This window comes from Microcebus murinus, chromosome 16, assembly GCF_040939455.1.
Source record: "Microcebus murinus isolate Inina chromosome 16, M.murinus_Inina_mat1.0, whole genome shotgun sequence".
Taxonomy (NCBI): domain Eukaryota; kingdom Metazoa; phylum Chordata; class Mammalia; order Primates; family Cheirogaleidae; genus Microcebus; species Microcebus murinus.
The window spans coordinates 35,458,611-35,485,747 of NC_134119.1; the positions used below are offsets into that span (position 1 = coordinate 35,458,611).

Below are 27,137 nucleotides of genomic sequence, written 5' to 3' on the forward strand. Positions count from 1 at the left end.
CAATAAACACTTGTTGTTTTGGTTTAATGTTTTGCTGACAAAAAGCACTTGAGAAACAGCATTCTAAATAAAAAGACAAACTTTGTAAAGATGTATTGTTCAACTATATTTATCAAAAGTAATTTTTTTTTTTTTTTTTTTTTTTTTGAGACAGAGTCTCACTTTGTTGTCCAGGCTAGAGTGAGTGCCGTGGCGTCAGCCTAGCTCACAGCAACCTCAAACTCCTGGGCTCAAGCAATCCTGCTGTCTCAGCCTCCCGAGTAGCTGGGACTACAGGCATGCGCCACTATGCCCGGCTAATTTTTTATATATATATATCAGTTGGCCAATTAATTTCTTTCTGTTTATAGTAGAGACGGGGTCTCGCTCTTGCTCAGGCTGGTTTTGAACTCCTGACCTTGAGCAATCCGCCCGCCTCGGCCTCCCAAGAGCTAGGATTACAGGCGTGAGCCACAGCGCCCGGCCTTATCAAAAGTAATTTTTAAATAGAATGGTCTTTCTTAAATATAAAAACAACATTATAATATCATATGTATCTGCTCCTAGAATCCTAGAGCTCTTGTTCAAGGTACAGAAGAAAAACTGTCCCTTTGGCACAATGATTGCATTTGATTGTGACGTTTGATCCCAAACAGTTCTGATTTCCTATCCTCAGAGGAAGCCTTTGACAAGCTGCCTGAATCTACTGTTCCTGAGATGCAGCGTAGCAATTTGGCACCTGTCATCCTGCAGCTGAAAGCACTGGGAATTGACAATGTCCTCAGGTTCCACTTCATGTCGGTAAGACCTGTCTGCCGTCTGGGACCACAGAGAGGCAGGAGAGTGCACGGGGGATATCAAGACATTGTCGTAGGACATGCCATCTTTCCTTTTCTTTTCCCGTTCAGGTCATGTGTTATGTGTACTTTGCAGGGCATGGGGGAAAACAGCCAGATAAGGCAGCCACAGTTCCTATTCTTGTCTAGTTCCTGTTTTTGCCTGCTGGGGGATAGAGACAAGTAAGTGGGTAATTACAGAGCAGTGTGCCCAGTGCTCCGAGAGGAAGAGCCCCCAGTGTCATTGGTCATGTGTGAGGTGAAACCTGAAATCCAAGTAGGATTTCACCACGTCAGGAGGGGTGGAGAGTTCAGGATAGCAAGTCTGTGTGTAGGCCTAGATGCAAGAGGGCCTAGATGCACAACAACTGAGGGAGCCCTGGGGGTTTTGGTAGAGCTGTAGAAAGACCCTAGGGCTGACTGCAAGACTGCTTCTTTCCTAAGGCAGCTTTCTGTGAGTGGGATTATTGCGTCAAAGGGCTATAGTCCTGTTGTCATAGCTCTTGATACTTGGCCAGATTGCTATACTGTGTCAGCTCCAGCAGTATTGTACTGCGTGAATGCCCAGGTCATGGTATCCTGTCATGCTGTGTTTGTTTCTTTTAGCTTTGCTAATTTGACTGCCCAGAGAGGGAGTGGATGTTATCTTTATCTCTCTTTTTTTTTTTTTTGATTTCTCATAAGGTAAAATTTTAATCTGCCATTTTTAATTCTTCTGAATTGTTAAGCCATTTATCTGTTAGGATTAGTGTTTGTTAGTAACTTTCCAAGAGTCCTTTAAATATTAAAGACATTAACCTTTGTAATATTTTTTGCTATTTTTTTGTTATTTGTATTTTATTGGCTTTTTGTTTTTTAATGTGCACACATTCTAAACATATCTATGGTAAAATCTTTCTGTCTTTGCCTTTATGCTATTCTTGTGCTTCTGAAGCACTCCTTTTTCCTTTTTTTTTTTTAATTTATTTGAGATGTGGTCTCGCTGTGTTGCCCAGGCTAGTCTCAAACTTCTGGGCTCAAGCAGTCCTTCCACTTCAGTCTCCCGAGTAGCTGGGATTACAGGTGCATGCCACTGTGCCTGACTATGAAGCACTTCTTTTATCTATGTCAGTTAATACATATTCACTCATATTTCTTTTTTTTTTTTATTTTTATTTATCTTTCTTCTTATAAGGACAACAGTTTCCTAATTCACTCATATTTCTTTCTAGAATTTTTATGATTTGATAAGTTGCATTTTAACTCTTTGTTCTATCCCAGCTGTATTGGTATGGTGTGACAGGTGTGGATTCTTGGACAATAAGGTCCCTAATGTCATATGTCATGGAAACCAGGTGAATGAAAGAACAGAATGTATAAATACCAACCCCTCCAAAGAAAACAGTTGTGTGCTTACCCTAAGTATAGAGAAAATATACCCTTTGATTTTTGGTATGCAGTAGGAGATATTGTAAAGAAAAGATGAACAGTATATGCAAATTAAAAGCTTATGAGTGTGTCATTTATGTAACATTAAAGAAAAAAAAAAAAGCTTATGAGAAGCCTCACATGTAAGATTAAAGGAAAACATATAATGGCAGAAATGACAGATAAATATCTATCTCAAAAAGTACAAAGAGTTTTCATACATACACCATTTAGAGTAAATCAAACATCCACTAAGACAAAACTAAGGAAAGGAAACAGCACAAATTATAAACTGACTTTAGGACACGTTGAGCTTCTCTAGGAGAGAGGTGAGTGCACTCTAAGATAGTGGTAGAGAATGCCTTTGCACTAGTTAGATGATCAGCCATAAAGAAGAATGATGAAATCCAAAGCTGACACAGTTTGTGAAAGTAAATTTTTCCTGTATTGCTGGTGGTTTTATACTCTGTTTCTGTCCTCATGCAGGACTTTGTGATAATATTTAACGAGCCATAGACATGCCTGCTATTTTTTCTCATAGAAATTTCTCTTGAAAAAAACAATTAAAAAGAAAAGAGCTTTCATATATAATAATGCTTATAGCATTATTTTATATTAAATTTATAAATATCAAAACTTTTGGACAATTGAAAAGAAAAACATGCAAGTTCATCTTCATATAGTCCCTTCTGTGTATTTTCTCCTGAAATTGTATTTTTTATAGTTGAAATCCCAGGGTACATATGCTTTTATATGTTTAGCAGTGTTATTCACAGTTGTGAAAAACTGGAAGCAACTCAATTGCCTAGGAATAAGAAAATTGACTTCTTTGTGGAGTGACTATGATAGAGTGTTACGCTGCTACCCCAAGTAATTGTTGTGAGGCTTCTTTGGGTGCAAGCGACAATGAAAACAGAAAAACATACAGCAAAAAGAACAAACTAAAATTACGCATGCACAATAATTCCAAATATGTTAAAGCAATGTTTATATGATCCCAAGTCAGCTGAGTTCATAGAGAAATACTGGTGTGTGTTTAGGTGAAAATACTATGGATATGATTTTGGAGTGGGGTGGGTTGTAAATTTTTTTGATTGGTGATTATTGACTGGAAATAGGGCCAGGGATTTAAAGGAGTCAAAGAGGACCTTGTTAGTTTTGTTCTGTAATTGTTATAAACTAATTCATAGCTTTACTATTCCTGTTATCTCGTATAATGAGAGATCTCCAGAGGGTTTAAGCTCCTCCATTAGGTGCTGTACATTTTGGCTGTATGTAAAGAAAGATTTTGTGGCATTGAGGAGAGGCTTGTGGATCACTTACATGATTTGCTCAACAGTGATTTGTTGAGTACTCTCTGTGTAATGAATCAGATAGGTTTAGTTTTTGCCTTCGTAAGTGTGTGTACCTGTGTGTGCCATCATTACAACTTTAAAAGTTCTATTGTGTTCCGTGGCAAACAAAGTGGGGGAGGTAGAATGGAAAAAAAAGTGGAGTTCAGCTTCTGATTTTGCCGTCACCTGCATATATGAGCTTGTTCAAATGTCTTTTATTTACTTTTATTCACTTTCCTTATCTGTAAAAATTGAGCTGAAACAGTGCAATGCTTTAAGTACATTGGTTATGTGAATGCATTTAGAAAAAATGTTATGCAGTTTGAAAAAGTACTATAATTTACCTGGCTTATAGAAACCAAATAACTTAGAAGAAAATAATAATGCCTGGCACTTAGTAGGTGCTCAGTAAAGATTTGTGGAAAGAAAGAAGGAGGTGTGGATCCAGAGAATCAGACTGAAGGTCATAGCATCAGCTTTGCTTAACTTTAGGTTCTCTATCATCCTCTGTTATTTTCAGCAATTCAAATTCAATGTATGCTATTCACCTACCATAGGCAAGGCCTGGCGTGGGGCTCTGGGTGATGCAAAGATAAATCCTCCCCAGTCCTGTAGTATCCTGGGGCTCCCAGTGTGGTAGAAAGTTGAACCTATGAAAGGAAAGTTAGAAATGTCAAAAGAGAGTTTAGGGGAAGTGAGGACAGAGTTAGAGGTAGGGACCCATTGCTTCTGACGGAGGGGAGGCTGAGGGAGGGCTTCAAGGGGAAGTGTTTAATCAAGCTGAGCCTATAGGCTGCGTCATACTAAAGGTGCTAAGAATGCTGGGAAGTAGGGGGCATGTTAGAGAAGAGAGTGGATTTGAGCAGGAAATGGTTACATTTTTATGTCTATTGCCCAAACAAATTGATTTAGGAGGATTTTTGTTTTATTTACAGCCCCCTCCAGCACAGTCGATGGTTCAAGCTTTGGAGTTACTCTATGCTCTGGGAGGTATGCCAATTTCTCTTTTATTACATGTTCTCCTATGTGATATTAGGTTGTATTCACTTTAGGGCTCCTGGTGTCTTTAGGAATAGGGTTGGTTCTCCCCGTATATATAATCCTCTTAACGATACTCTATTGAAATAAGAAGTTGGGGCTCTTATTAGATTCAGAACATGATGGACAATTATGACTGAGTTTATAACAGCATGCCAGTTCATCAAAAGCTATTAATAACCATCATAGTGCCAAACTCCTAAGAGGCAGCCAGAGATTGCGATTCCCTACCAGTATTTCAGATGTTACCTCCTTGGACTTTTTTCTCCATCCCCCACACCACATTTGAACCTGTGGCTCAGTGTTTCTCTCCCTAACTCCATTTCATTCCTGGAGTTGTCTGTGGAGAACTGGGTACATTACCAGCTCGTGTTATTGTTTGGGCAAGGAAACATTGTGTTATCAGGGAACCTCTATTTTCCTGTGTTTGAAAATGTAGCATTTATCATACGATAGAGAAAATTGTAGCCTGAATCCACCTCTTTAGGAAGTACTGTCTCTTCTGCGAATGGTGCCCCAACTGAATTTAATATTCACTTTGGTATTAAGTTTTAGTGGAGGTTTTGTTCTTTGAGATTTATTCTGAGTGCTACTCTTTTTAAAACAGCTTTATTAAAGTATAATTTATATATACTATACAGTTTACTCATTTGTGATGTATAATTCAGTGGCTTTTAGTATATTCACAGGGTTGTGCAGCTATCACCACAATCTAATTTTAGAACACATTTATCACCCAAAAAAGAAATGCCTTACCCATTAGCACTCACTCCCCATTCCCTGTACTCCACCCTCCACCCTCGGCAACCACTAATCTGGTTCTATCTCTGTAGACATTTTCTATCTCTGTAGATTTGCCTCTTCTGGACATTTCATATAAATGGGATTGTATAATATGTGGTCTTTTTTTTTTTAATTGGCTTCTGTCTTAGTCCACTTTGTGTTGTAATAACACAATACCTGAGGCTAGATAATTTATAAAGAAAAGACGTTTATTTGGTTCATGGTTCTGGTGGCTGAAAAGCCCAAGATTGGGCAGCTGTATCTGTTGAAGGCCTCATGCTGCCTCTAGTCATGGCAGAAATTGGAAGGGGGCATGGACACATGCAGAGATCACACGGTGAGAGAGGAAGCAAGAAAGAGCCAGACTCTCTTTTTAATAACCCACTTTTATGGGAACTCATCCTTTACCCCTGAGGAGGGCATTCATCTATTCGTGAGGGATCTGCCCTCGTGACTCAGACACCTCCCATTAGGCCTCACCAGTACTGCCACATTGGGGATCAGATTTCAACATGAATTTTGGTGGGGACAAACCACATCCAGACTATAGCCACTTCTTACATTTAGCATGGTGTTTCCAAGGTTCCTCCATGTTGTAGTATGTATTGGTAGTTTATTCCTTTTTATTGCTCAATAATATTCTGTTGTATGAATATATCACGTTATTTTTATCTGTTCATTAGTTGATGGGTATTTGGATTGTTTCCACTCTGTGGCTATATACATAATGCTACTATGAATATGATTAGCATACAGGTTTTTGGTGGGCATTCCCATTAGCAACCTATGAGAGTTCCAGTTTCTCCACATTGTTGCCAATGTTTGTTATTATCTGTCTTGTGTGTTTTAGCTATCCTAGAGAATATGAAATGGTCTCTTGTGGTTTTGATGTGCATTTTCTTGGTGACTCATGATGTTGTACACCTTTTCATATGCTTATTGGCCATTTGCCTATCTTCTTTGGAGAAAAGTCTGTTCAAATTCTTTGCCCATTTTTATTTGTATTATTGTCCTTTTTTTGTTGAGTTGGAGTTTATTATATATTCTGATGCAAATTCTTATCAGATATGTGATTTATAAATATTTCTCCCATTTCTGCAGGTTGGCTTTTTACTTACTTGATAGTATTGTTTGTGGTACAGAAGTTTTAGGTTTTTGTATAGCTCAGTTTATCTGTTTTTTCTTTTGTCATTTCTGCTTTTGGTGTCATTTCTAAGAAACCATTGCCTAATCCATGGTCATATGGTCATTAAGATTTACTCCTAGGTTTTCTTTAAAGAATGTTATAGTTTTGGCCCTTACAGTAGGTTTGTGATCCATTTCGAGTTAATATTGTGGTGTGAGGTGAAGTAGAGGTCCTTCTTCATTCATTATATTTATGATACTTCTCTATGAAGGAATAGCCAATTACTGATTTAAAAGATCTCCAGTGATTTAAAAGGCCTTTTGCTGGGTCAACATAAGATTAGCCCAGAGTGAGTGTGTGTTAGAATAGGGTTCTGTTCCCTGTTCTTGAGCAAGCAATAGGCACTTGAAAGCAAGGTTTGCTGGGATAATCTGAAATGAGGATGAGAAAACATTGGCTTCATAGGAATTTTTCGTTAAGCTGATTTTTCTTCAATCAAACAGAATGAATTTCAAAATATCTCCTATTTCTTCACTGCCCTAGTAAGCTGGAAAAGGTAGCAGGAAACCCCCAACTTAATTTAGTTTCAAGCTGAATTATCACCTTTAAAGAGATGATTATATTGGAACAGAAGAGAACTGACCTTTTCTGTCTTACTCTGAACTTTTGCAGCATTCATTTTAGTTAGGAAAACTATAGTCAACATTTCAGGGGTCTTGGAGTCCAATACCTGGATGTTGGCAGGTCGTAGAGAGGCAAGGAGGGAAGGTGGGGAATTGGAGGAGTCAGCCCAGTTTGTGACTGTCCAGGAGGCAGGTGGGTAGACAGGTCTGGTGTTGACTCCAGAGTGACCTGGGCTAGCAAACGTTTAGGTTCCAAGTTGCTGGCCTTATACTTGCTCATGTTGCATGAGAAGAGCACAGAGGTGGGATACCATCCTGGCACATCTGTGGCCTGTCGGGTCATGGACGTGGGAAATGATCCAGGTGGTGACTGAGGGGGGACAGCAAGGAAGATGGCAGAGAACCAGGAGAGTATAGGGGGTCACGGGAGCCATGGTCGCAGAGTCAGGTGCTGCTGGAGACCAGAAGGAAGATGGCCTTTGTTTTTGGCACTGCCTAGTTGTTGGGCCCTTGGAAAGAGCATTCTCTGTGGAGCAGTGAGAACGAAGTGAGGCTGTTGTGGGTTGAGGAGTGTGGGAGCGAGGGAAGGCTGCAGGGCTGTTTCCTTCTAATTAAATCCTTGAAAAGTCATTAGAAGTATCAGTTTTTTAAAATTAAATATTCAGAGCTGAGATCTTTTCTTCTTTTAATGTAACAGCACTCTGGTATCAGACTGAGTTTGCTAGTGCATGAATCATCTTTTGGATACCTTCATTTGAGCATACATCATCTTTTATTCTCTTAACAACTGTACATCTTCCAGCACAATGGTATGTGCCTTCTGATTTCTTTTGTTGTTCTTATGGCAGGTCTGGACAAAGACTGTCGCCTAACCGAACCACTTGGCATGAGAATAGCAGAGTTTCCTTTGAATCCCATGTTTGCCAAAATGCTGCTTGAATCAGGTGGGTGGAGACTGAGAGCTCGAGTTGATTTCATTTGGATTATCAGAGGAGTTATTTCCCTGAATTCTGAGCACCCTGGGGAACAGGGCACAATTGCAATTAAAAAAAAAAAAACTAACATAAAATTTACCATTTTTAAGTATGTAATTCTGTGACATTTAGTACATTCACATTGTTGTGCAATAGCAGTACCATCCATTTCTAGGACTTTTTCCATCTGCCCCACTGAAACTCTGTACTCATTAAACACTAACCCTCCACTCCCAGCCCCTGGCAACCATCATTCTGCTTTCCGTCTCTAGGAATTTGACTACTCTTGGAACCTTATATAAGTGGAGTCATAACTTTGTGAGTGGCTTATTTCACTTAACATAATGTTTTCAAGGTTCATTCATGTCATGATGTGTATCAAAATTTCTTTTACTTTTAAGGCTGAATAATATTCCGCTGCCTTTGTATAATACCACATTATGTTTATCCATTCATTGGTGGATGGACACTTAGGTTGCCTTTTGGCCATTATGAATAATGCTGTTATGAACAGCGGTATACAAATCTCTTTGAGTCCTGGCTTTCATTTCTTTTGAGTATACACCCAGAAGTGGAATTACTAAATCATATGGTAATTCTTTGTTTAAATTTTTAAAAATTTGTGGGTTTTTAAACATTTTTATTTATTTATTTTTTCAGACAGAGTCTCATTCTATTGCCCTGGCTAGAATGCAGAGCGTCATCCTAGCTCACTGCAACCTCAAACTCATAGACTCAAGTTGATCCTCCTGCCTCAGCCTCCTAGTAGCCGGGACTACTGGTGAGGTTGCCACCTCATCTTACTAATTGTTTTTCAATTTTTTGTAGAGATGGTGTCTTGCTCGTGCTTAGGCTGATCTCAAACTCCTGGCCTTAAGCCATCCTCCTGTCTCAGCCTCCCAGAGTGCTTAAAAATTTATTTTCAACTGACAAATAATAATGATGGTACAGTGTGATCTTTTGATCTATATATACATGATAGATTCAATCAGGCCAATTAACATAGCTACCACTTTACCAACTTACCATTTTTTTGTGGTGGAACATTAAAAATCTATTCTTTTAGCAATTTGGAAATTGTAATAATATATTATTAACTGTAGTCATCATGCCGTGTAATAAATCACTAAAAGTTATTCTTCCAGTCTAACTGAAATTTTATACCTTCTGATGAACATCTTCTTTTCCCCATCCTTTCCATCCTTCCCCTGTTTCTGTAAGATCAACATTTTAGATTCCACATATAAGTGAGATCATACAGTGTTTGTCTTTCTGTGACTGGCTTATTTCACTTAGTATAATGTCCTCTAGTTCCATCTATGTTGTTGAGAATGCTAGAAATTTCTTCTTTTTAAAGGCTGTGTAGTATCTCATTGTGTATATATACACACAGTACATTTTCTTTATTCATTTATCCACTGTGGACACTTAGGTTGCTTCCATATTTTGGCTATTGTGAGTAATGCTGAAATGAATATGGAAGTGTAGATATCTCTTTGACATATCAATTTCAATTCTTTTCGATATATACCACGAAGTAGGATTGCTATATCATAAGGTAATTCTATTTTTAGCTTTTCAAGGAACCTCCATGTTCTTTTGCAAAATGGCTATACTAACTTTGTTTAATTTTTTTGAGGAATCACCATACTATTTTCCACAGTGGCTGTACCATTTTGCACTCCGACCAGCAATGCACAAGGCTTCCAATTTCTCTGACCCCTTCAGATTTTATGAGGATATGAGTTTTAGGATAAAAGTATATAACCTAGAGATCTTTTCATAATTAGAAATCACAATCATCTAGACAGTCTAGTTTGTCTTCCCTCCTACCCCAGGAAAGGTAATATTAATATTTTCTTGCTTTTGTCTAACTTTTATATCAACTGGCAATTTATAAAGATGTATTTCAGACCCAGCATGGTCTTCACCATGGTCTTCATAGTTTTGTTTTGGAGCAACCAAATGCCCTTAGCCTTACACTGAGAAACAGGACTCTAAGTGTGGGGTTGGGGGAGCACATTCTTTGTGAACAGGAGGCTGTGGGGAGACGGGACAGGCGGTGCAGTTTGCTGAATGCCCCGATGTTGAATGCTGCTGAGTCTGTTCCCAGGTGCTAGCGACAGCCCACATAATGCTGTCCTGGTCTGGTTGTGCCTCGGGCTTCCCAGCTGAGATGAGCCCTTTTGAGAGGGAGACCACTTCATAGAAGAGTCCGGGAGCAGCAAAACAACAGAAGGGACATAACCTACATATTCCCTGTCCCCCTTTTTTCTCAGGCTTACTGCCTGGACGTCCACACGACAGTAGGGAGCAGTGTGGAGGTGACTTGCCCTTTGTGACGGGGCCAGTCTGGACGCCACCTGGGCTTATAGCAAAGAGTCCTTTGGTTTTACAGCCGCAGAGTGGAATAGCAGCTCCTTTCTCAGAGTCCTGCAAAGCTACTGTTCATCTGGGTCACATATAGGACATTCCACTTGGCATAGTGAAATATTTATATATTATAAGCTTAAAAATGAAACTATATAAAATATATGATCTTAGTTTACAGTATGGTGGAAGGAAAATATGGGAAAATGTCTTTTCACTCCTTGTTGACAGACACATTGTATGTTTGAAATAAAACATGCTTTTTGTTTTATAGGAAATTTTGGCTGTTCTCAGGAAATTTTAAGCATCGCGGCCATGATGCAGATCCAGAATATCTTTGTGGTCCCCTCAAACCAGAAGTCTCAGGCAGTAAGTCCAGCTTTATCCCAAGCTGCTCATACCAGTCAGTCTCTTCCACTTCGAGCTTTCCTTGTTAAAACTCTACCCAGGAACCAGTGAAGATGAAGCTGTGCCAAAGATACCAGCTCACATCTGAGTGTTTACTGTATGCCTGACATTGTGCCAAGCATTTTACAGGCATCATTTCATTTTTGTCTTCACCATAAACCTGGGAGGTAGATACTGTTACCATATTTTAAAGATGGAGGCAAAGAAAGATTAGGTAACTCATTCATGGTTGCACGGCCAAAATTGGTGAAGTTGGCTTTCAGAGTCCAAAGTCCCAGGCCTTAACCATTGAACTACTGACCTCCGGTTTTCCATATGGGAAGTTGTCATCAGGCTGCTCATCAGGCTGCTCTGGTAGAAACCTTGGTGAGGATGTTAGTGACATAAGAAGTTAGGGGCCTGGGCACCGCAGGGTGATTCTGGGCATGACACCACGTCATGGTGGTGTTGCAGGTGGGGCATTTTGAGCTTAAGAGATGCCAATACCCTGCCTAAAGCATAGGCATCAGCAATGACTAAAAGAGAGAATGCTGGAAAGGCAGTGAAGGAAAAGTCATGATGCTAAAGAGACTGTCAGAGTGGGGTAGTGATTGAGGTAGGGCACAGGTGAGTTCAAAGTCGATTCCTGTTGGAAGAGCTGAGGAGCAGGCAGCAGCCTTGTGCATGGAGGGGCTGCATTTGGACGTGTGGCAAGGAGGAGAGAGACTTTCTTACGGCTTGTTGAGCTCTCCCCTCACCGTGTATAACTATAGTTACAAAGTTTGGGCCTGGATGCTTCTGTCCATTTTCTCTTTTTTTAAAAAAATTATTTTTAATAATCCTGCCTCAGAGCAAGCAAACTAACTTTAAAGATGAGAAAACAGAAGTTCTGACCACTATGTCTCAAATTGCAATATAGCCCCCTCTTCCCGTCTCCATTCCCCGGTTTATTTTTCTCTTTAGTGCTTCTTACCAGCTGATATGCTTACAACAGTGCCTGGTCTGTAGGGGGTGCTTGGTGAATATCTGTGAATGAGTGTGTGAAAGGGAAGAAGGGAGGAAGAGTATGTGGTATTTGGTTCAAGGATAAAATTCCACAGTTAATATATAGTCATGTGCTGCATAACAACATTTTGGTCACCAACGGACCCATATATGATGGTGGTCCCATGAGATTGTATTAATAATACTGTGTTTTTACTGTGCCTTTTCTGTGTTTAGATATGTTTAGATACACAGATACTTACCTTTGTGTTACCATTGCCTATAGTATTCAGTACAGTAACATGCTCTGGAGGTTTGAAGCCTAGGAGCAGTACCATATAGCCTAGGTGTGTAGGGGTTTGTGTAGGTACACTCTGGTGTTCGCCCAACAACGAAATTGCCTAACAATGCATTTCTTGGAATGAATCCCTGTCATTAAGCAATGGCTGTATTTGTGTACTTGTGTGTATGTTGTATATGCTGCTCCTTTAACCCGTGGAAGCATATGGCATTGCTCAGCATTTTATAGAAAGAGAAATTCAAGGATGGGGTCTGACAGGATTGTGCAGCTATTGGTAGCCTAGAATTATCCAGTGTCTCCCATGTGCCAGAGTCGGCTGCCGCCCTTCTGGAGCCTGCGTTCCTTCAGGGGCTGGGAGGAGTTCACATGAAAGAGATGATACCAACTGGATCAAGGAGGAGAGAGACAAAAGAGCATTTATCAGATTTCTGTGCCAAGTACTTAGTAGTAAATTATCTTAATCCACAGCAATCTTGACAGAGAGGTTTAATTTCCTAATTTTACAGATAAGGAAATAGAGGTCAAAGTCCAGAAAGAATAAATAACCAATCTGAGGGCTTGCAAGGTACCACAGAGCTAGAATGGTGCAAACCAGATCTTTCTGAATTCACAACCCATGTGTTATTCATCATGCAGTGTTATCTCCTGGTAAACAAAACCATAGGAGTCAACTTCTAAACGTTGTTTTATTCTTTCCAGATTCGAGTGCACCGTAAATTTGCCGTGGAGGAGGGCGATCACCTCACTATGCTTAACGTGTACGAAGCATTTATCAAAGTAAGCACAGCTACTGCTCAAAGGGCTCCCTCAGCGCACCTACCCACTGGAGGTGATCTAGGAGTGAGGATCCCAGAAGTTCAGTTCATAAAGGAATGGCCAAGAGACCCCTTAATTTTCCTATTAGACTTATTGCCAGTACTTCTAGTTGGTGGGTGGAGCTTTCTGACTGGCTTTCTGGTGCCGTATTGCTGGAAAGAACACAGGAGTTGCTTATTGCTTTCCCATGCCTGGAGCTATGGTACGCTGGCAGCAGGCTCTGGGCTCCGCCTCAAAATACCTCACATCCACTGTTTATTAGACAGAAAAGCAACATTTGAGTAGAAAATTCTGTTATATTTTTCTGCTAGGTAAATGAGGCTGAGAGCAACTTATAGTTTTGAGTTGAATCTTCAAGGCTATCCCAGCTGCCATGAGAAGACATTTGGGTGAGGATTTGTGTGTATTCACATCTCCTGCCTATATGTAACTATGAGCAATGTTAATTTTTATTCTTTATATTCTATAAAACTAAGAGCAAATAAAACAGCTTAAAGTTCTCACTATGAATTGTTAAAAAGAGAGATCTAAAGCTGATGAAAATGAGGAAAAAAGAAACCTCTCCTATACAGGAAAGAATATGATATTTCAGATTTCCAGTGTTCATTTCTTAAATATATTTTTAGAAGTGGGAAGTACTAAATTTTTATTTTATCAGAGATTTGAGGAAGATTATTCAGTTAATGAAGAGTTTTTAGAAAATCTTGTCTTATTGATTCAATCAGTTAAAATTCATTTGTAGAAGCACAATATATCATCTGCAGTCTGAATCTTTCTTTACCAGTAGAATGTAGGTGTAGGTCTACATTGTATTATTCTGTAGTTGCCTTCTTGGAAAATCTTATATTTAAAACAGTTTCCTCCCTGCTTTAGAATATAATTTCAGAGGTATATTCTCACAGAGATAATTTCATCCAAATATTATGATCATACTTAAGAAGGTAGGAAAAATTAAACACTGTTGAGAGAAAAATAATACTTTGGAGAAAAAATAATTTGCAAATTATTTCTACATTGGCAGGTGTCATATTGCTTGCCTAGAGTATAATAAAGTGGTAAATTCAAACATACCAAAGAAGAAAAGTTGATTTATAAAGAACCACAGGGAAGTGATTCTTTGTAATGGTTCACGTCTCATGTAGGTGTTTAAGATTGAAAATGACTCTGCTTGTCATTAAGTTCTCATTTGCCCTTTAGAGAAGAGAGGGAGGTTGCAGTGTAATCAGACATGTGCACGGTGGTTAACAACTGTTTTGAGATATTGAGCATCTGAAGATCTCATCCCATTGGATAGAAAAATGGGGAAAGAGAAAAGTTGTCTTCACAATATAGCCTTAGTCAAGAACATTCTGTGTTTTTCTAACTCTCTCTGTCCGGGTTGTTCTGTAGCACAATAAGAACTCTCAGTGGTGTCAGGAACATTTCCTGAATTACAAGGGCCTTGTCAGAGCTGCAACTGTACGAGAACAATTGAAAAAGCTTCTTGTCAAGTTTCAAGTACCCAAGAAGTCTAGTGAAGGTGAGAATAAGCTGCTATAGCTGGGGACTTCCCTTCTTTGCTGTTTGGTTGCATCCTTAAAGTTCTTATGCCGGGCTGGTGCAAGGCAGCACAGTGTGCTCTGTACCTACACCAAGTTTCACATTTTGAATTGCCCTGAATCAGCTGAAAGCTGAATGTAAAGTTGCATATTTTTTCCAAGGAAGTTCATTTTTATTTCTGAGGGATATTCTTACTAAAGGAATTTCATAGCCCATGACAACACTTAAGAATTATTAACATTCACATCATTGCACATCATACAAATGACTTTCCCATGTAGGCTTTGCAAGAAAAATGACTTAAGTAGCTGATATTTATGGCTATTAAATAAATATTACATTATTTTCAAATACAAGTATTATTAAAGCATGTGCTGTGTGTTTAGCCTAGGCAGTTAGTATGGGTGAGGCAGAGAAGTACTGTGTAAGACACAGTCTCTGGCCTCCAGCACTAACCATTCATAGAGGACACAGTAGATTTCACTGTGGCAGGGGTTCTATAGGTACTCTCTCCCTGATCTCCTGTTCTGTGAAGGGTAGGTGATACTATCCTTATTTTATGGATGAGTCATGAAGTCCTTGGGAGAAGTTAAATTAAGTTCAGGACAACTCAGCTGGGAATGAGCAGAGCCAGATCTGTGCAGCTCAGAAGACCACACTTCTGAGGAAGGGACACATTTCATTTTTTGAGCAATTGGCTTGAATATCTCCTGTGTGCCAGATACTCAATACCCCTAGTGCTTGTTAACATTTCTTGAGTGCTTATATGGCTAGGCAGCATTCTTGAATGTTTCATATGTAATTCATTTAATGCTTGTGACAACCTGTGAAATTTGTGCTGCTATTATCTCCATTCTACATATAAGATAAATGAGGCTCAGAGGCAAGAAATTAAATGAGAGAAATTAAATGCTAGGGACTATGATTTTGTAAGGTGGGGTTGAGCTTCGGAGGGCCCCAGACCATTATGCTATCTAAGGCTTCCCTCCTACCTCTGCCCTCAAGAACTGATTTTCATCCTTTGGAAGCAATATGGCCTCTGATAATGCATGTTTTATGTGGAAATTTCTAGAGGAAGGACTGAATCTTGGATCAGATCATAATTAGAAATGTAGATTTGGGATTTATCAGTTCTTTGCTTAGGAACAATAGAGAAAATCATGGAGATTAAATCACATACAAATTTAGAACATCTAGATGTTAAAAAATGAGAAAGCAAACAGTAAAAGATATTTTCAGCAGTCATGAGATAAACAATAAAGATTTAAAACTTTATTATGGAATGGTTTTATTTAACTTATTTAGAAAAATACATTAGTTTTCAAGGTGATATATGATCAAAGAATTGGAACAAAAAGTTCACAAAAGAAGAAATACATAGATAGTAATCAAATAAATGTAAAATAAAAGAAAGTAGCCCTTTTTGCCAAAGCATTGCTGGTCAGAATTCAGTGAGACTGACATTTTTATATATTGTTGATGGCTTTGTAAATAGTATCACCTTTAGGGAATGAACTTACCAACATACTATATTTCTTTGGATCTAAGACACCATCATGTATAAGATACATCATTATTTTATGTATCACTAAGGAAGAAAAAATGTTGCCCGTTATAACTGTAAAATGCTATCCTAATTTCAGTGAGTTAAAATTTAAAAAAGGCAGTGAGTCTTAAAATTGATGAAATCTGGTTATGTCGTAAGCCATAAAAATGGCATTATCGTTTTGCACAGTAATTTGGAATGTATCCTACAGATATTCTGTAAGAAATGGGGAAGCTTTATTCTTGGACAATGTTTACTATAGCAGTAGAAACACCAATTAAAATGGAACGTTTGAAACATTGCTTCAGTTTTCAAACACAGTAGCTTATAACCACAGAAATAACATTGTAGTGTAGTATGCCAGTTTGTGTCTTAGGGAAAGATCATCACTCCCACAAGATGCTCTCTTAAGAAGGAGTTCTGAGGTCCCTGGGCAACCTATGGCGTAGCTTTTGTAGGTTCTGGTGCCCAGCTTTGGTCCAGTCATCTGTGGCAGAGGGGGGTTGGAGGGTCCCCAAGTTTAAGGAGCAGTCCAGCATTGTTCTCCTCAGCAGCCATTCTGGAAGGTGGGAACGGCCTCAGATGCATCCAGCACTGGGAAGTGCAGGGCTGGAGCTGGTTCACGAGAGGGTTTCTAGGTAGCTTGAAGCAGCCTAGGGTGGGGCTAGGACTGGACCCCGCGCATCCCGGCACTGGCCTGAGCACACAGGGCGCAGGACAGGCGAGGGTCTCTCTCATCCTTATCTCTCTGTTCCTTGTGTAGGTGATCCAGATCCGGTTCTGAGGTGCATTGTTTCAGGATTCTTTGCAAATGCTGCGAGGTTTCATTCTACAGGAGCTTACAGGTAATAGGATACTTTGTGAAATCATTTGTTAAAGAGAAATCTTTTTTTTTTTTTTTTGAGACTGGGCCTTGCCCTGTCACTCAGGCTGGAGTACAGTGGTGTGATCATAGCTCACTGCTGCCTTGAACTCCTAGGCCCAGTGGAACCTCCTGCCTCAGCTTCCCCACTGGCTACAACTGGCACCACCACACCCACCTAATTTTGAAAATTTTTTTAGAGACGGATCTTGGTATTATTAGCTGGTCTGAAACCCCTCAAGTGATCCTCCTGCCTCAGCCTCCTAAGTAGCTAGGGTTATAGCCTTGAGCCACTGTGCCCAGCTGAGAAATCTTAAAAATGACCCAAACCCCACAGAAAGCTGATATGTAGAAATAGTAGAGAAATTAGATTAAATAATTATTTTTAATTTATATCACACCTCCTTCCAGAACTGAGTTGAGGTTAGCTATATAGCTTTAAGCAAAATATTTTCATTTTCTGGAAATGGTTCTCAAATATTCAGCCCATCTACATGTTGTAATGCATGTTTTAGAGGGATGACAATTACATACCTGGAGGCTGGTGGTAATGTTTCAATTCTAATAATAGAATAATATGAATAGAAGAAACCATTAAAGATGATCTTTCCAAGGGAAGTTACTTTTACAAAAGATTGGGTAGTTCATTATGTGTTTAGAGATCTGCAGGACTGACATCACTGGTACATTGTGGCCATATTTGGTGTCTTTGGAAGTTGGCAAGTGTTTATTCAATGAGCTGGGTGTAACTCCAGCTGTAGTCTGCAACCTGTTTCTTCCAGTTCCATTTTCTAGGCATAGAAAATCATTGATGCCTTCCTTAGGAACCTTTAATATATTAAAATACTGTAAAAACTAAAGCCCAGCTTAGCCTTTTTTTCTCCACACTAAATCATTCCAGTTCTTTAAATTGTTATTTTTAGTCCATCTTTTCTGTCCCGTGGCTCATTGTAGTTTCTTTTTTTTTTTTTTTTTTTTTTTTTTTTTTTTGAGACAGAGTCTCACTTTGTTGCCTAGGCTAGAGTGAGTGCCGTGGTGTCAGCCTAGCTCACAGCAACCTCAGACTCCTGGGCTCAAGCGATCCTTCTGTCTCAGCCTCCCGAGTAGCTGGGACTACAGGCATGTGCCACCATGCCCGGCTAATTTTTTTCTATATATATTAGTTGGCCAATTAGTTTCTTTCTATTTATAGTAGAGACGGGGTCTCGCTCTTGCTCAGGCTGGTTTTGAACTCCCGACCTCGAGCAATCCACCCGCCTCGGCCTCCCAGAGAGCTAGGATTACAGGCGTGAGCCACCGCGCCCGGCCTTCATTGTAGTTTCTTAACTCCACCGTAGCCTGTTTAAAGTGTAGTTCTTACCACATGTACTCACCAGCAAATTGGTATTAACGGATCAACACCTAAGTGGACATATAGGAGTAACATTTATCAGGTATCAGGAGGGTGGGAGGGGGGAGGAGGGGATGGGTATATACAACCACAACGAGTAAGATGTGCAACGTTTGGGGGATGGACACTCTTGAAGCTCTTACTCGAGGGTGGAGGGGGCGTGGGCAATATATGTAACCTTAACACTTGTACCCCCATAATATGCTAAAATAAAATAAAAACAAAATAAAGTGTGGTTCTTGTTTTCTGTTCTTTAAAAAGGAACAATCAAAAGAATTTCTCCCCAACTCTTTGGATTTCTTCCACATATTATTTTGTTGTTAATGTTTTTCCCTCAAAAGCTATTACAATCCTGTTATCTTGAGGCCAGCCAAGGTCCCTTGTCCTGGACACTGGGCTTCTGTTAATGAGTCCAGAGTTGCATTGAGTGTTTTTGTATTTTGGCAGCAAGGTCTGCTCCATCTCATATACCAGGAGCTGACTTGGCACGGAAGTGTAGCACTTTACATTTATTTCCAGTATGTTCTGTTTATTACTCCAGGCCAAGTGTCCCAGCCTGTCAGTATCATGGTTCTGTTGCCCATCATATGAGCTCCCCCTCCCCACATTGAGTTTTGTCCAAGTTTGAGGCACTTGTTGCTAGGTGGAGGTGAGCCCCCTCTGGAGAGGCCCGAGGTCACCCAACTTGTCATCTGGATTGCCCCCTCTCTCTTGAAGAGGAGTATTAATTAGCAATTTTCATTAGCATTTTAGAACTTCTTTTATCAGTGATATTGACAAAATATGCGCCACCTAAGAGGTTCCAGAGCTGCTCACCACCACCTGGTGGGATAGCGGGACCCTAGGACCTGTTGTTATCAGTGCTAGCAAGGAGCTCGCTTAAGGCCCTTGAAGCACTTCTCCCCCCCCCCCCACAACAGACCCCTGGCACCCACAGGAACGCTGCTTTAATGTGGTTTGGGCAGCAACATCCTAATCTGTTAATGTTCTCTTGTGATCTGATCTTACTGATAGTTGTGCGTCTAGTAAATATTTTTTTTTGAATTAAGTTGAATCAAATTGGAGTTGGAATTGGAAATATAGTATTTCTGAGAAATTAATAGTCCAATATTGAGCTTTTTTTCCCCCCACTATTATTACCTCTCCCTATGGTCTTTATCCTTAGTATTTAACTTGTTTAATAGAAAAGCTTATAGAAGAAACCATATACATTATTTCTGTCCTGAAGGAAATTGTTTTGAAAGAATACCTGCAGTTGATAAACATAAACATAGGTAGAGCATTATATTTCTGAAGGTTTTTTTCCAAGTGTCTACATGTTGTTTTTCTTCTCTTCCTTTTGCACATGATTTATTCTTGACTTCTGGGGTGGCAGCAGGTGGTAGTATGGGGGCCAAGAAAGGGCACAAGAGAGGATGGAGAGAATTGTTTTATTTGTGAGAAGTTCAATCTGCATGCACTTTTTTTTTTTGGCAATATTAAAAACGTCTGTGGGAAAGTCTTGCTATAAGTATTTAGAATGTACTTCTATTTTTGCAAGGACTATCCGTGATGATCATGAACTGCACATCCACCCTGCGTCAGTCCTCTACGCAGAGAAGCCGCCTCGCTGGTAAGTCCCCCTCCTGCTGCAAAGCCCCCTTGCGACTGCTTTGAAGGTAGGGCCGAGTTCTTGTTCATCTCTGGGTCCCCAGTGCCTGGCACAGGGCCTGGAATACAGCTGTTGCATACACATTGTTGACTTTGTTACGCTGAGTTTTCTATAGAATATCTGCTCTATCAAAGATCTCCTTGAGCAAATGGTGATATTTGTCACTCATCCACTCAGCAAACATTTGTTTTTACCCACTGGCTAGCTGCTAAATCCTGCCCTGGGCACAGTGTGCAGAGATGAATTGAGTGGGGTCCACAGTCCTGTCGTAGCGACAGACACAGATTCCAGCATCTCAGGAGAAGGGCTTTGGTGGAGGGATGGATAGAGTGCCGGGGTTGGTACCTCATGTGCCAGGGAGAGTTAGGGCTGGCTTCATGGAGATGACTTCTGTTCTGAGGTGGAAATGAGAGTCATCAGGGCGAAAAGGACGGGAATGAGCCTCCTGTCTTTGGGCGGTGGGGAATCATTGGTTTACCTGGCCCACAGGCTGGGGGGTGAAATGGTGCCACTCTTAACACTGCCCGGGAAGGAAGTGATAAGTATGGAAGTTGAAAGTAGATATTTAGGCATCTTTATAGCATTTTGACAAGTTAAGTTTATCTTTGCCCAATTTAATAATAAAAATTGGGTGCTTGTATTTTGTATGTCTTTTTTTAAATTTCATTTTTCTAGTAATTCATTTATATTTTATTTTACCAAAATATTGATCAACCATGGATGGGAAATTTTAAAGATAATGACATCTGGTCCTTCATCAGTTGGGAGATGGAGAAGCCCTGGGCATGTGTGGAGACAGGGAGGGAAGATTGTAGTAGATAAAGGTAGAGGCAAAGAGGTCTGTGGTAAGATACTCTGTATCCTACACCAGGGGTTTCCAAAGTGTGTTCTCCATCCCAGCATCAGCAGCATCTGGAGATGTGTTAGAAATGCAGGTTCTCAGGCCCTGCCCAGCTCTGCTGCGTCAGAAACTGCAGCGGGGCCCAGCACTCTAGTTTAACAAGCCCTCCAGGTGTTTCTGATGCGTGCTGAAGTTTGAGCTCTGTTCCCCTACCAAGGCATTAGACTTTATCTGCAACCAGTGCAGACTTAGAAGCTTCTTAGTAGAGAGTGACTTGGTCAGTTCTGGGTTTAGAAATGTTACCCAATGGCCATTTGTGTACAGGATTATTTGAAGAGGGAAGGCAAACCTCTCAATTCTGGATCCTTTTTTGAGGGTTTGCTGACTTAGGGGTGATTAAATTTGGGAGTTGCTTAAAAGAGACAGAAAAGCCTTTGCTTCATTCTCAAGGAGCTCTGAAGGGTGAAGAAAGGATGGGGAATGGAGCCAGCCTGAAGCAGACCCACACAGAAAGTGCCCCTCCTCGCTGCCTCTTTGCAGAGGCCTCACCCTTTTGCTTTTCATCAGCTGCGATTCATTTACTGGCTTTTGAGGGGCAGGCAGCCACAGTGTGGCTGTGGTGTTTACAGGCATTGGGAGAAGCCCTGAATCAGCACTTCAGATAGCTCAGAAACTCTTGTCTATTAATTCACACTCCTAAAGTCTGGGGACTTGATGTTCTTGCCTCTTTGGTTGCCTATTACCTGAGCCTCAGATAAGTCTTTTTTTTTTCTTAAATAAAGGTATAATTTATATTAATATGTAATGAAAGATCAGTTTTGGTCAATGTGTATACCAATGTAACCCACACTCCAAATAAGATATAAAATGTTTTTGATCATTCTAGAAAGTTCCTTCATGTTTCTTTACAGTTAATTCCCAGCCTATTTCAGAATCAGGCATGCCTTTAAGTCATTAGGCTCGGTTCAGAGTTCTGTAAATGCAGATTAAGGATCCAGGAAAGACCTTTGCAGATAATTGAGATGTCCTAGAATTCATGTAGGCTTAAGTGAGCGAATAAATGCGTGTGTATAGTACAGTTCCTGGAATAGAATAGATAGATACCTGTTAAAGGTTAAGGGAAAAAGCATGACATCTCTCATTGGTTTCTGACTATCATCATTAGCTATGGGAAATTAGCTCATGTTTCTTTCTTGTTTCAGGGTTATCTACAATGAAGTTATACAAACCTCCAAGTATTATATGAGAGATGTGACTGCCATTGAATCTGCCTGGCTGTTGGAGCTGGCTCCACACTTTTATCAACAAGGAACGGTAGGAATGAACAGAACCTGTAACCCAAACCACTTGTTAGCAGCCTCTTCATATCTTTAAATGTGCATTTATTCTCCAATTTAATGCCCTAAATTTGTACTCCTTGCCTCCAATAGTGCATAGGTTGAGAAGGCCATTACCGTATCCCATTAAGTCCTTCCAACTTGGTAAGGAAAAGAAAAAAAAGTATCTTCAGCTCTTTCTCTCCCCGTTTGCTCTTCTAAACCATTTCTAAAGAAATTATATCACACTTTGGATCCGTGTTCATTCACAAAGAGTGACATAAATGTTCTCTGAAGTGGATTGCCTAATAAAGACTGTAAACAGTGGTGTAGGCTTAAACATGAGGTGGTTTAAACCCACTGGTGGGTGATGTTGAACGGCTACATCACTGTGTGCACTCTTCTCCCATGGCAGGCCCACACGCAGGAGAGCGGGGCAGTGCGCACTGCAGAGCAGATTCATAGTTTTATTTTTGTCTTCATTTCTGCAAGAAATGATTGTCAATTGCAAAAAAAAAAAGTATATATTCTTCTAACAAGATTGTAAATTAGGAGATATAGTTTGGAAGGCTGGCTGGAAGATCAGAGTTCAAAACTTTCTGGCTAAATTCAGCCCATAGACTCATTTTGTTTGGTCTGCACTGATTTTTCATTGGAAAGTAAGTAAATTTAGTCCAGTTATTTAATGTCATTATTGATATGGTTAGGTTTAAGTCTACCACCTTGCTATTTGTTTCCTGTTTGCCCAATTTAGTCTTTGCTTTTTTCCCTCCATGCCTTTTATATTGCCTGCTTTTAAATTCATCAGTTATTTCAAAAGTAGCTTTTTTTTTTTATCTCTTCTAATGGCTTTTTTTTTTTAATTTTTTTTATTTTTTTTATTTATTTTTTTTGAGACAGAGTCTCACTTTGTTGCCCAGGCTAGAGTGAGTGCCGTGGCGTCAGCCTGGCTCACAGCAACCTCAGTCTCTGGGGCTCAGCGATCCTCCTGCCTCAGCCTCCCGAGTAGCTGGGACTACAGGCATGCGCCACCATGCCCGGCTAATTTTTTGTATATATATATTTTAGTTGGCCAATTAATTTATTTCTATTTTTGGTAGAGACGGGGTCTCGCTCAGGCTGGTTTCGAACTCCTGACCTCGAGCAATCCGCCCACCTCGGCCTCCCAAAGTGCTAGGATTACGGGCGTGAGCCACCACGCCCGGCCTCTAATGGCTTTTTAATACCTCTTGGGTTTTTTTGATGGTTTCTCTAAGGATTATAATATTCATCCTTAACTCATCGCAGTGGATTTTGATTTAGTATAGCCAGGTTTCTATCTGGTATCTCTTCCCTTTAGCCTGAAGAACTTCCTTTAATACATCTTTTAGTGTATGTCTGTTGGTGAAATATTCTCTCAGCATTTATTTATTTGAAAATATTTATTTTTGAAAGATATTTTTTGCTATATTGAATTCTATATTGAAAGTTTTTCTTTTCCTTTTTAGTACTTTACAGAATTAATTTTATTGTAGTCTGATTTGTTCTGTGAAAAGCCAGCAGTCATTTTCATGGTTGTTCCTCTGTGTGTAATGTGGCCTGCTTTCAGATTTTTTTTTTTCTTTAATTTTCAGCAGTTTGACCTATGATTTTCCTTGTGTTCATCCTGCTTGGCATTCATTGAGCTTTTTGGATCTTTGGACTGATTTTTTAAAATTATATATGGGAAATTTGGGACCATTATTCCTTAAAATATTTTTTCTGCTCTAAAATCTCTCTCTCTGCTCTCCTTCTGGAACTCCAGTTACATATATGTTAGAGCATGTGCTGTTGTCCCACTTGTCACAGAGGCTGTTATCTTTTTTTTTCTGTGGTTCAATTTGGATAATTCCTCTTGACCTGTCTTCAAGTTTACCAATCGTTTCTTCTGTAGTGTCCAGTCTCCTGTTAAACCCATCCAGAAATATTTCATTTCTGGTATTGTATTTTTCCATTCTGGTGTTTTCATTTGGTTCTTTAGTTTATTTCCACATTTAGATTCCTCATGTGTTGTTTACTCATTACACCCATCTTTTTCTTTAAATCTTTTAACATTTTTACAATAGCTACTAATTCAACACCTCTGTTGCTTCTGGTCTGCTCTGTTTTTGGACTGTTTTTCTTCTTCATTATGGGTCACATTTTCCTGCTTCTGTTGTCTAGTAATTTTTTGTTGTATATGGGATGTTACAGATGCTATGTTGTGGAATGTCTGGATTTTTTTTTTCTTATAGAATGTTGTGTTTTTTTCCTGGTAGTCAGTTAATTTACTGGCACATCAGTTTAATTCTGATGAGCCTTGATTTTAATCTTTAATAGGGCAGGTTTAGAGTGGCCATATGCTTAAGACATGGCTTTTTTTTTTTTCTTTTAAATTACACATGGCCTTTGTGATGTCTCAGCTGAATGCCTAGGATACTCAGGGAGGTCTTTGCACTCAGACAGGTCAGAGCTCCAGTGTCCCTAGCACTGTACCAACCTCCAGAGTCTCCTTCTCAGCTTACACCTCTCCAGTAACTATTCTCTGTTAGAATTCTCTCCCTTATCAAATCTTGGGCTGCATATGTGTATCTTAGTATTCAGCCAAAGACTTAAGGGTAGCCCTGTGTAGATTTCTGTAGCTCCGACTTTTCTATGCCCTGCCTGCAGATTCCAGCTGTCTCTGCAGCCCTCAACTCTCATCTCTGTTTCCTCTGTCTGGACATACTTTTGTTCTCTGTTTAGGATTTACTTCCCTGTGCTAATAAGGCTTGGAGATACAGGAAGAGACCTGGGATGAATATGGAGCTCACCATGTGTGGGTTTCTGTTTTTTCAAGGATTACAGCCTTGTGCTGTTTGTTGTTCAGTGCCTGAAAACAGTTGCTTTAGATATTTTTGTCCAAGTTTGCTGTTGTTTATAGCAGAAGGGAAATTCTGAGACCTATTACTTACATCAGGGCTAGAACTGGACTGCACGGTGTTTTCAAACTTAAAATTCGAATTGATTGCCACATGTAAACATTGGGAGATTTCACATTAAATGTGTCTTTCTGGTTTCTCTTGAAAGAAATGTTAAATCCAATGACACTGGACCTGAGTTCCTGCTTAGTGGCAATCAGCAGGGCTAAAGAGTAGCTGCCCGCTGTTGGTGACACTTTCCAGTGCCACCATCCTGCTTTACTAAACTCTTGGAGACACTTGAGTTTGTGACTTTGTAAAGGGAAGGGTCTTCTCATCCCCCCTCCCTGGCAACGTCAAAGGAAATTGCCCTTTTAAAATTATCTTATAATTTAATTCTCATCCAATCAAAAAAAAACCATTTCAAACCTTTATAGTTCTTCACACATCTCAATACAGACATTTCAGCTGGAAACCTGATCAGCTGTTGCAGGGACTGATAAAATTGTGAAGTGTATTGTCTCTGCTGTATTGGGTGGATAAGAAAAAACTTGTGGTGAAGGAAAATCTTTTCTTTCAAAATCTCTCAGGTGGAAAGCAGCAGACTTCAGGAATCCAAGAGAAGTGATCAGAAATGCAAACTGGAAGTTGAGAGAATGGCACAGTTGTAAAAGTGCTTGTTAAAGGAATAAGATGCAAGCAGTTAGGGATAAACCTGAAATTGTCTTGGATTCATTTAGACTCTTGGAGGAACAGAATTAGCCTAGAAGCTGAGTCATTTTCCCTTCCTGGCTCAAAATTACAGTTTCTTTAGGTCAAACCCAGAAAGTGAAAGAGCAAATAGTTTTAGAAGCTTGAAGAAAATGACAAGCCCAAATTTCTACATTCTCTCCAAAAGCCTGTTTTTCAGCCTATCACCTCCACTGTGATCAGAGTATTTTTAGAGAGGCTGGGACATTAGGAATCACCTAGTGCAATAACCTCATTGTACAGTGAGGGTCTTAAAACCCCAGAGAAACTTGTTCCCTTCTCGACTACATAGTCCAAAGACGCTTCTATTATTAACTTGTCCAAAACAGATTGATTTCTTAAAGAACTCTCCAGATCTCTGGTAGCTGCCCATCTACAGTAGACGTTTTTTTGTTGAACACAGTGCAGCACCTCGCAACCATCCACGGCCCACAGACCATCCTCGGCTCTGTTCCTGGCACCTTTGGTGACTTTCCATCATCATTGTTTTTCAGAGTGTCGTTCTCACCCTATAAAGAAGCCTAAAATGGTTCAGAGTTAGCTTTGTTTATACTCAACATTCTTCCCAGAAACAAGTACCAAAAATGGCCCCATGGGCACGATGGCGTCACCTCTCATTCCCAAGCTAAGGCTATGATGTCTAACATTAGCTGTAGGGGTCACATTAGGTGACGTGCAGAGAGGAGATAATTCAGGGAAATTCAGCAAGACCCACGGCTGGACAGGGGAAGAACAGGGTGACCTGTTCAGAGATTTGCCTTCTAGTCCTTAAATTTTTTTTCCCTTATTCTCAGAGACAACTTTGTTATCTAGGGGAAAACCCTGTTAGCCTGGCCTTTGCAAGAACCTGTACTGGTCCTTTCTCAGATGTGAGTGGATAGAAAGTCTGACCTGGGTCCTGTCATCTCACATGTCATAGCTGGTGGGTGGTGTGCCATGCTTCCTTTCATACCCTGCGTTCTTTCAGGGCCTGCTCTTCTCTCTGTGGCTGACGGGGCTTGCTGTCGTGAGGCCACATGGGTGTACTAAGAAACGGGCAGACCAGCACGCAGCAGTCAGGGGGATGGGGATTCCTCCTGTGAGGATCTTAGCACGTGTTACGGCAGCATGCCCGAGCTACCTCTTGGTTATCTATTTATGATTATTAATGAGGTATCAAGTATGCCTCAGTTGGTGAGCAGAGGTCCTTGATTAAAAACTTACGTATACACACTCTGCTTCAAATGCATATTTTAGGATTTCTAGCACTTTTGGCTTTACTTTAGAATGTAAAGAATATTTTTAGCCCTCAATCCTATTAACTGATGCCTATGATTATGATATGCTGCATGTTATTTATACTAGTAGAAAGTGACATTTCTGGGAGGAGAAGAGAGTTTCACTTGGA

General features: G+C 40.0%; 1 protein-coding gene across 2 annotated transcripts in view; it reads left to right on the plus strand.

Annotated features, from left to right (window-relative positions):
• The window catches only part of DHX35 (DEAH-box helicase 35), a 68,417-nt gene that overhangs the window by 39,564 nt on the left and 1,716 nt on the right, over nt 1-27,137 (plus strand). Inside the window, exons 13-21 of one of the 2 annotated variants that reach the window (XM_012755097.2) lie at nt 656-780; nt 4,492-4,546; nt 7,975-8,070; nt 10,745-10,839; nt 12,842-12,919; nt 14,348-14,477; nt 16,807-16,888; nt 19,836-19,907; nt 21,990-22,101. In XM_012755097.2, coding sequence (XP_012610551.1) covers nt 656-780; nt 4,492-4,546; nt 7,975-8,070; nt 10,745-10,839; nt 12,842-12,919; nt 14,348-14,477; nt 16,807-16,888; nt 19,836-19,907; nt 21,990-22,101 — 845 coding nt within the window. The remainder of the gene's footprint in view (nt 1-655; nt 781-4,491; nt 4,547-7,974; nt 8,071-10,744; nt 10,840-12,841; nt 12,920-14,347; nt 14,478-16,806; nt 16,889-19,835; nt 19,908-21,989; nt 22,102-27,137) is intronic. The other variant, XM_076011118.1, reaches the window with a different exon arrangement.